We start from the raw sequence: 10681 nt of genomic DNA on the forward strand, positions 1-10681 counted from the left end.
AGTTAAAATTTATATTTTGTGATTGTTAAGCGTTAAATGAGGTCAAATTTGCCTTAAATTAAAATATTTGCATGTCAGTATATTAATTACATCCTGTATAGCAAGTTCTAGTAGGCGAAGATCTTTAAAGAAGAGAAGCCAACGTAAAAACCACAAAATATCATCAGATAATGGAAATCTGAAATGATGCTCTTTTGTCCATAATTCTAATCATAATATCTGTGACGTATTAGTATATTGTATTTTGAAGTAATTTAGCAAATTTACATGGCTGTGTAATTAACTATAACAGCACAAACATTTTAATCTTAATCTCAATTCATAATTATAGATCCAAATCAACAGTTTTGTCCATTGATTTTTTGATATAGTACAGGATTTTCCCAGTCATTTATTGTATCTAATAGCTTAGATTTACACATATTTTAGCGACAGCAAAAATGTTTTAGAAGACCATAAATGGACGAGTCTGTGTATTATCCAAGTTTTAGACTATTACTGCGTAATATATCTAAACCCGAAGATATTTACGATGAAGGAACCCCAACAGAAGAAGGTAAACCGTTAGACATAATTAAGAATTACAATAACTGTGCTGGTTAAAATTACAGGATTTATTCTCTATTCTATTATAACTCCAGTGATCTGTGTTTTTGGAATTTTTGGAAATACTTTATCCCTTATTGTTTTAAGCAGAAGGGAACTTAAAGGGTCTGTTTTCGTTTACTTGGCCGGTGAGTTACTTATTGTTTCGTGGCAAACATTAGATGACAGAACCAACATTAATATCCTGTGAAAAATGAAATTTCTGGTGTTATCGATTTATTTATTGTCTGTCATTAAGTTTTAGCCTTTTCTGATCTATGTAGCTCAATTCTTTTATTCGTGAGCGGATTAAGTTGTGGAGCTTTCTATGTGGACAGTAACTGGCCGCTCTACGATATTTTTATTGGATTACCATTGTCGACCATTTTCAATACACTTGCGGTTTGCACTACTGTTATGGTAACGTTTGGTGAGTAAATTAGTGACTAATTAGGTAGTTTCAACAAACAGAACATTTATAGGAATCGTTTAATTTTTTTTTTCTTTTTAGATCGCATTTGTTATTTATCCAATCCGTTACGAAGACGAAAACCAAAATTTTGTCACGTCTATGTGGCCCGAAGAGTTGTTGTGGTTTCTGTGATTTTGTCTATAATCACCAGTTCACCCTTCTTTTTCGTTTTTACATACAATGATGAGCGAATTGTACAACCCCGTCCGTTTTTTTATTCAAGGTAATTCTTAGCACATAAGCAAAATTTTATTTAATTTTATTCTACTCCAATATATTATAGTAGAGCCCCGTTTATCCGGACTCGAGATCGGGCATTCTTCCGAACACTTTTTGCAAAAAAAAAATAATACTTGCAGTGCAGTCCACGGAAAGAATGACAAGTAAGGAGTGCTTGGCCTCTATAATGATTTTTAAATACTTTTTTTTATATTACCCCTTTTATTTCGAATTCCATGTATTTTTCCAAACACGATTACACGAAAATTATTTGTGCAAATTGCTTTTATCCTGATACCAAAAATCGTTCTAGAATGAGTAATTTTTAAATAAGTTAAGTGACTTAAGTGACTTTCATTCTTACACTAAAAATCGTGTTGGAATGAGATGTCACTAAAATCGTTCATTTCAGCATGAAAAGTCACTAAAAAATAAAATGAGATGTCACTAAAATCGTTTAGGAATTAAGCTTATTCTAGTATGATTTTTAAGCATAGAATGACGTCATTCTAATGTCGCTATACAGGTGTCCCAGAACTCGTGACCCAGAGAAGAAAGGCAACAATTCTGAACCAAAATTTCGAAACAAAAATTTTCTAGCTCAAAAAATAATCGAGTTAAGACAAAAAAACGGTAGCCAATCCGGAAGCTGAATAGAATTTGAAAATCGGTAACTATGGACACACCTATCGTCCATTGGTCGGGGAACATTACACTCTCGTTGACTAGGAAATTTTACTCCATCTCTAGAATAAGCTTTCGGGATTGGTGGTTAATTTTTTATCCTTTCTCGAATACTATTTAACTTAATCAAATTTTGTTTTAAAATTTACCATCTGTATTGCTGTCGGCACCCTCTCTGGGTCATGAGTTCTGGGACACCTGTATAGAAATCACTTTCCACTGCTCCAGTACAATTTTGTTTCCAAAATCTGTTGACTGAAAACTATTTTTCCTGTAGAGATTTTTTTGTAACCGCCAAATTTAAAATGCGGCTTTATAATCATAATCAGCTGAGCGAATTACATAATGCCGATTTTTTAAACTCCTGTAAATCTTGCGGAATGTTAAACAAAAACTATCCCATATTTGTCAGATTGTCACCAAATTCTAGCAGCATCAGTAATAAACTTGAATTTCTGTAGATAAGCAGGTACCTATTTCTTTATAACTTTGTTTTTCATCATTATACAGGGTCTATCAGAACTAGCGGATCAAAATGAAACGATGTATTCACAATCTTCTGGGAATAATTGGAAAAATGTTTAAAAAAATACATCTTTAATAGTGATCAGAAAATGAACAATTTAAACTAACCAATCGTGTTGCTGATGTTAAGTTACCTGAAAATTAGCTTTTCCTGCTTTATTTGTAACTATGGATGCATCTTAAATATTTTTGCATTGTTGTTACACTGACGTAATTTTTTAGGTGACGTCTTCTCATAAAAATTGACAAGTTTATTTTGAGACCAACAGAAGAAATAGTAAACTCAAACTTTAAAATTAACAGAATCCGAAAAACAAATTATTAAATAAATACAGAAATAACAAGAATGAATGAATTACCGGTATAAATTTGAATAAATAGGTAAATAGTTTTTAAAGTGAATGTTCAAAATTTCTTCCTTCCACTTGAAGGCACAGACCAGCTCTTCTCAATAGACTTGCCTGACCGAACACTGACCTGACCTGACCTGACCTGACCTGACCTGACCTGACCATTTCAGCTGTTATTGAAGCAAATGCTTCTTGAATGCGGTTTCTTAACACGTTAATATTTTCAGGCATTTCGGTACACTAAATTCTTGACGTGTCCCCAAAGGAAAAAATCTAAGGGCGTAAGGTCTGGCGACCTGGGGGGCCAACGTCTTGGGCCTCCGCGGCCTATCCATGCATTAGGAAATCTAACATCCAAATGGTTCCTAGTTACATTTGCAAAATGTGCTGGGCATCCATCATGTTGGAACCAAATATTATTAATGTCAACATTTCTTAATCTTTGTAGAGGAATATTGTCTAGCAGCATGTCCAAATCATCAACTAAAAAATTTGTATAAATTTGGCCGTTGAGTCTGGCGGGAAATTCGTACGGGCCAACCTGAAAGAATGTGATGTTTTATAATTGCGTATAACTTGTTCTCAAAACAATTTCCTATGGCGTTCCCAAAAATTCCAGCCCAAAGATTGACAGAAAATCTTTGCTGGGGATTACTTTGCTTGAAGACGTGCGGATTATCTCGCCCCCAAACATGAAAATTTCTTTGATTGAAAAATCCATCTTTTTGAAAGCAAGATTCGTCTGTAAACAATATTCTTTTGACGAAGATCTCATTTGCTTCATGTTCCCGCAGAAGCCAAGTAAAAAACTCCACTCTTAGAGGATAATCTTCCGGCGTAAGACATTGCACTTTAGTATAATGAAATGGGTGCATTCGTTCGTCTTTAAGAATACGTTGAACGGAAGAACATTTCAAGATTTCTGGCCACAATACTAATGCTCGTTTCAAGTGCCTCTTCAAAAATCTCAATAACCGCTTCCTCGTTGTCCACGGTTCTCGCAGTTCTTGGGGCAGCCCCAACCTCCCTTCTGCATACTTTTAAATTACCAGATTCTTTTCCTCTCTGTACTAATCTTAAAATAACAATTCGGCTAGGCTGTTCTCTACTTGGAAAACGAAGTGCGTATTGCTGGAGAGTAGCTGTTGCACTGCGATTACACTCTCCATGCAACAAGTCCAAAATATTCTTCCGGGGTAAACATAATGAATTATTAAATACAAATCAACGTTTGGAATGACTGTCTAATTGTCAGAAATACTTTGTTATGACATAACAGTCAATTATTTTTTGCAACAATTAAATAGGTTTCTATGGTTAAAAATATATGTTTTAAAGTAATTTTACATCTACAACACGATTGGTTAATTAAAACCGTTCTTATTTTAAAATCCAACAAGAATGGATTTTTTTAAACAATTTTCTCTTTTTCTGCAGAAAATCATTTATCCATGGGATGATTTTGGTCCGCCAGTTCTGATAGACCCTGTATATAATTTTGTGACAGGGACAATCTGACAAATGTGACAGTTTTTGTTTGACATTTCACAGGTATTGCAGAAGTTTAAAAAATCTGTATTGTGTAATTCGCTCTACAAAAAAACACTTACAAAACTGCATTTTAAATTTGACGCCTACAAAAATTCTTATCAAGAACAATACCCTTTGGAATAATGATGTAATAAATGAAAAACGTTATCGATAAAATCAACACTAAGTCGTTATGCTGCTAATAATGAGTCCATTTAGATTTTTTTTATCGAAGGTCGAGAAATCTTTATTTTTCACATATTTGTCGTCCAATCCGAGATTTGAAAACTTGGGGTCTAAAAATAAAATGTTTCTTAATTCTGAAATAACAACACACGTTTCTATTAAAATTTGAAAGAAAAATAACGGCTGTTCAAATAAATTTACCCTGCAGTTAAAACTTAAGCATCTATTGAACGTATGTCGCGTCTAATTTATTTTTAAGATTGTTAAAAATCTGTACAATATTTTATACTTCAAATTAAATGGGAAAAACACACGGGAAAACAGAAAAATGTAATAATGAACGAATTAAATAAACTATGAAATTTAAAATGACGTAACGAAGAAATTATGGACAATAATTACATGAGAAATTTATTTGAACACACGATATTTATATGTATTTTTAAAATTAAGTACTATGATTATCCGTTCTTTTTTCCAAGCGTACGAGGGCCCCCTTTTACGATTTAGCCCCGGGCCTCAAATTTTCTTAATCCGGGCTTGCGATGAAGTGTTCAAATAATCAAAGTCGTACTGTACTTTATTGGTTTCCTCTTTGCTCTTTAGAACTAACGCATATGGATCATCGACATCAAGCCTCCGTGGCGCAATTGGCTAGCGCGTTCGGCTGTTAACCGAAAGGTTGGTGGTTCGAGCCCACCCGGGGGCGGCCATGTTTTTTTTATAAAACTTTTGTTTGATTGGGGAAAATTTGGTCTGTTTGAATTAGGTAGTTTGTATTCATTTACTGTTTTCCATATAATTTTATACCAATTTAGTTTTATTCATTGAAATTATTATTTGTTTTAGCTATAGTTGTGTTAACTTTTACTTAAAAATGTAATAAAACACAAGAACATTCTGTTGGATAAATTATTAATAATAATGTTTTTTTTTTATAGAATATACGACGGATTCAACTGGATACGATTCCTTACATTTGGTGTAATCCCTTCAATAATTTTAATTATTGGGAATGGTTTTTTAGTGCATGGTTTACGCAAATTGAAAAAAATGTATAGTAAATGTAACAATTCCATTAAGAACAAGAGACCACATGTAAGTTACTAACACTTTCTGACTACTAGAGAAAGTTTGTTTTGATTCATGTTCAAAAGTGCTAAATGCTAATTTTTGTTGTGTAACTATGGATGTTGTTCTTCATGTTTTGCAAGGAACGGAGATGTTTAACATTTTCTGTTATAAAAATAACTGCTAAAAAACGATGTAAGTTATTTGACTATCGAAAGAATAAGTAATTATACACGGTGTTTATAAATGTTTTTAACATCAAGGTGGCTATAAAATGTCAAAGAAATTTGCCGCTCATTTAGATTTTGCAACTGACATTTGCAGTTAACCGAAATCATAAACCAAAGTGAATTTTGACAAACAAACTGTTCTAGTTATGGTTTGAAACCTGAAAATCAAAGACACGAAATCCTAACTAAACGTCATTAATCAAACGTCAACATTTTAAGTGTAGTTGAACATAGTTATATTCACTATGAAAACAAAACGGCAAAATAGTGCTTGGCAGGAATTCCAGAATCAACCTTGATGCTAGAAACATTTATAAACACCTTGTACAAGGTGGCAGACCATATATTCAATAAACCTCGTTTCAAATTTTATTAAAAACTCTACAAATAACAAAGATATTGAGCTCGAAAGTCTTGTACATCGGTAGAACAAAATAGCTTTAAAATCTGTTATAGAAAAAAAGTAAATTATACACGATAAAAAAGTGTATTAACGATTTTCACTCGATGTTTGAAGTGGTTTTTTAAAGTCTTGCAAAATAAACAACTATTATCACCTGAATTTATCATCCAATCTCTCCATTTTTTTCAGAATTACGCCAATTTGACGACTACGCTAATCCTCATAGTCTTCATTTTTGTGTCGAGTCAAATTCCAGCCATGTTGGTAAATCGTGAAGCAGCCCCAACATTTTTTTACATCTTTTCAAATCAAAACGATTCGTACAATTCTAAAACTTTAGAAAATGCTCGTGAAATAAGTACTGTATTGAATGCCGTCAGTTTAAGCAGTGATTTTGTACTGTACTATTTATTTTGTCCAGCATTTTATAAAGTCCTTACAAAACTATTTCGAAAAAAGAAAAAATGTGAAACACTTCAAATGAATGTTTTCATTCTTGGTAACAAAATGTGCTTAGACAATGAAACAAACGTAATGACCGGAAAACTATTCCAAATGATAGATCCCGGAAGTTGCAGAGATAGTCTTCCTTCCAGCATTTATGATGAGTCTTGTGACAAAATTGACGAAGAAGATGCTAAAATTAATAGAGACACTTTAATTACTTTGTGTTCTGACGACTATGTATAACGACTAATTACACTGCGCGACAAATTCAAATTAATTTTGATTACCCTTTTTGAAAATTCGTGTTTTGTTATTTAAACAAAATACCAAACAATATCTTTGTATCACGTACCATTTTTGTTATCATTTTGAAAAATAGTTTTAAAAAAACTTAGAAAACATTTTGTTCATGACCATAAAGATTTAAAATATGTCAGAAAAAAACAAGAAAAGATAAATACAAAATTATGCAAATCATAATTGGTTTGGACAGCTTCGGTTGAGGTGAATTTTTGCACTCACAGAAATTCGTTCCTTTACACTAATTTTTAATGAATTGTACTTGAGCCGTGTACTACCTTTCATTTTGTAAACAAAAAGGTTTAATACTGACAACCTACTTAATTTAAACATTAAATTCAAAAATAAATATTCTTGAAAAAACATATACATAACTTCTAAACGCGACGTGGCAAATAAATAATATTATATAAAATGTAGACTACTTATTGCACGTAACAGTTTTCAGGTTACTAAAACCTTGTCACGCAGTGTTATTATTTAACAATGCACTGAATTACTAAGTATCAGTTAATTGCCATTAAACTTATTTCAAATTAAATTGTGGAATTGGAAATCGAGCTTCATAATTTATAAGTTTCAAATTCGCTGCATAGGATGTAATATTGTGTTAATTTTGAATATTGTGATTACGAGCGATAAATTTTAGAAGTAATGTCAATAGGCATCGACTTTCTACAGAGTGTTAGTGTTACGGCCATAGAGCAATGTTAATCAAGAAAGGTAAACTATCTTGGAATCCGCAATTATTTTTATTTTTTCGTTTTATTTAACAAAAATCGTCCAAAATTTTAACCAAAATCGTCCAATTAGATTCATTCAATCCAATTGTGAATTTTGCGAAAATCCAAGTAGTCTTTCGACCAAATCGTTGAAATCAGTGACGTCAATATTATGAAGAAAAAGTACTGCAATTTTGTTTAAATAACGAAAAAAAAACACATTTTTAATAAACGTTCAAAATGATCATAATTTTGAATAATATGGACAAACATGTTACCACCGTAATAACGATAGCCGTATTGTGCAGCAAATAAGTTTATTTTTATAATAATTTCAAACCAACTACGCCACTGGTATAAAATTATAACTGTCAATCAAAAACATTTCTAGGATGACTTTGATTCAAAACTCGGTGGTCCATTGCAAATTGATCTCTGATTGGTTATAAATAAAGTCTTCTAGCTCTTAAACGATTCAAGAAAACCCAAAAAAAACTTTGAAACATTACTTTTCACGGCTGCCTCCATCACCCTTTTTTCTATGGCCGTAAAGTTATCTAACACTCTGTGTAAATGAATAGATATGTATAGTTCGCTCTGAAAACAAATGAAAATGCGTCGCCTTTTGGTTTACTAATGTAAGAAACATCTGGCACATTTTGACAGATTTTGTTGCATGCCTCTGAAATAACCGAACCGAATTTTGTTTTTGATCCATCAATGGAAAGGAATTCCAACACTTTTCTGACTTTAAATCTATACAGAGCTGATTACTATCGGTCTCCTTATTAAAAAGTAAAGTTGGCAGTAGCCCTAGAAATTTTTATCGAAAACAGTTGGCAGAAAAACTATTTGACCTTGGAGCTAGTCGTCCTGCGCAAGTTTACCAAAACTTGTTTAATACTTATTTAAATCTCTCTTTTGGAAAACTTACCTTTGATTAATTCTTAACTAATGTGAGGTGTTGATACACCAAACTTTGACAACGTATTAACCTAAAAAGTCGTTATTCAATTTTCCCTAAAGAATTGAAGGCCGGATTTACACCCAAGAACTTTAGAAAATTTACACAGGAGAGTGGACTGATATCAATGAGCTGGACTTTATAATAATATATAATGTAATAGATATAATCTCTAACTGAAATATTTAGTTTCAAAACTAGACACTGTTCACTATTTAAGGTAAACGTGATTATGGGTTTTGTTTTCCAGAGCGCACTGTTTGTTAGGTTCGTTTATAAACCACGATTTTTTAAAAATTTTAAAATTTATTGTTTGAAACAGTATTGTATCATAACTAAAGTCCGTTTTTTTTAAAAAAAAACACCAACACCGCAATCTTCCCCTGCATTAGAACCGGCAACGTTGCCTAGGGAGAATTTTGGTGAGAAAATAGTTGTCAAATTTTTGACATTTCTGAAAATTAGGCAGTGTTTCCGTTAAAAACGTTTCTTTTACAGTCTGTTGGATTGCAAATCAAATGATTTAATAATGAAAAGATTCGGCACGGCCTAAAAGGCAGTTTTGTGTAATCAAATTGTCAATTAGGCAGCTAACCTATTTGATTTTATCACCAAAAAGTCACTATCGACGATGTTGCTGGTTGTAAAGTGCTAGGAGAGTGCGGTGTTGGTGGTTTGTTAATAAAAAAACGGACTTTAAGGCTGAAAATTAATTTGCTTCCTTGGTTACTAAAATTGTTAAATTTTAGTTAATAGTACAATAATGTCAACATCATAAACGGTCTGAAATGTCAAACAGAGTTACCAACATGCTGGGCCTATTAAATTTTGTCACTTTTACTGCTAAGTAGGGCTATTCACATAAGATGACGAGAGCGGAATTCAACTCAAAATACATTTTGAGCAGCAGCCTGGATACCTCATTGTGATATGAACTGACCAACGATCGTAGATATTATTTGATTTTTTTTGACAATACATGTGCTGACAGTGTCAACTGAAGGATTTTGGTACGCGTTTTCTTTAAGGTCACCCCGTAAAAGGGATCTAAAGGCGTAAGACCCTAGTCAGGATGTAGTGGAACCTTTGCCAATGCAGTCATTGTGAAAAATCGTAACCAAACATGGTCTGTTATCCATGAAATTTAAATTTTGTGTTGTATTTGATTGTCATCAGGCTCGTCATCTCATGTGAACAACCCTGTAAATCTATCAATAATATACCTAAGAAATTGTATCCACATACTTGTAAAAATATTATAAACATGATCTATTGAACGTGAGTCTTTTTTAAATCGTTTTTCCTTTATGCAGAGCATATTCAATGACTATGTGCAATCATTTGCATACAAACTAAAAACAAAGTCAATTTCTCTTAAATTCTGTCGGTTTCAATTTCAATATCAAAGCCGTCAGAGGTCTTTGTAGTAAAAATATTTCACAAAAGTTTGTGTGCGAATGCGAACTGACAAAACACCCTTTATCACAAGGTATACATTATACTTGTCGAATTTTTAACAATTCTTCGGCATTATCCTTGGGGATTCACGATTTTATAAAAGACAATAATGTCTTTATACCAGCTAATTAATAAACAGCTTGTACCTACTTATTTTGCATAACTAATCAAAAATGTGAGTTTTAGTATATGATCATAAAAATAGTTATTTTACCGACTCATTTAAGTCTATAAAATGAGTCTTTTTCGGACTCAATCCCAAAAACTTTCCACAACAACTAATAAAGTATAGTGGTTCAATACAACAATTAATCAACTTTATCTAATCTAATGGGAAAGTACATCGATATGAATAAATTATTAGGTTTGTAAGTAAAACACAATTTCCTTCGTTTTTTCGGTAATTTTTTCAGGATTCTGCATTTTATGCAAAAAAAACGATTTTTTTTGTGTTTATTTTAGACTATTTGAATGTTACTATGGTGGCATGGTAACTAAAACCTGAAGCGTTGGTAACGCGTACAGTGAATGGCAC

At 32.3% G+C, this 10681-nt stretch overlaps 1 protein-coding gene and 1 non-coding gene across 2 annotated transcripts; both read left to right on the top strand.

Annotated features, from left to right (window-relative positions):
* The first annotated feature begins 398 nt into the window (after positions 1 to 398).
* On the top strand, positions 399 to 9905 carry LOC148180210 (FMRFamide receptor). The gene is made up of 6 exons (XM_088035829.1): positions 399 to 556; positions 612 to 734; positions 845 to 1015; positions 1097 to 1280; positions 5493 to 5649; positions 6445 to 9905. The coding sequence occupies exons 1-6, from the start codon at positions 460 to 462 to the stop codon at positions 6943 to 6945; spliced, it is 1233 nt and encodes a 410-aa protein (XP_087891955.1). The 5' UTR covers positions 399 to 459; the 3' UTR covers positions 6946 to 9905.
* On the top strand, positions 5187 to 5260 carry TRNAN-GUU (transfer RNA asparagine (anticodon GUU)). The gene has a single exon. It is a non-coding gene; the product is annotated as a tRNA-Asn (tRNA).
* Positions 9906 to 10681: the final 776 nt, after the last annotated feature.

Source organism: Gnatocerus cornutus, chromosome 1 (assembly GCF_029298725.1).
Source record: "Gnatocerus cornutus isolate USDA-ARS CGAHR chromosome 1, icGnaCorn1.1, whole genome shotgun sequence".
Classification (NCBI taxonomy): domain Eukaryota; kingdom Metazoa; phylum Arthropoda; class Insecta; order Coleoptera; family Tenebrionidae; genus Gnatocerus; species Gnatocerus cornutus.

Coding starts and splice junctions, on each gene's coding strand:
- LOC148180210 (XM_088035829.1), top strand. CDS start 460: ATGGACGAGTCTGTGTATTATCCAAGTTTTAGACTATTACTGCGTAAT. Junction 735..844: donor TGTTTTCGTTTACTTGGCCG/GTGAGTTACTTA, acceptor TCTGTCATTAAG/TTTTAGCCTTTTCTGATCTA. Junction 1,281..5,492: donor CGTCCGTTTTTTTATTCAAG/GTAATTCTTAGC, acceptor TTTTTTTTATAG/AATATACGACGGATTCAACT.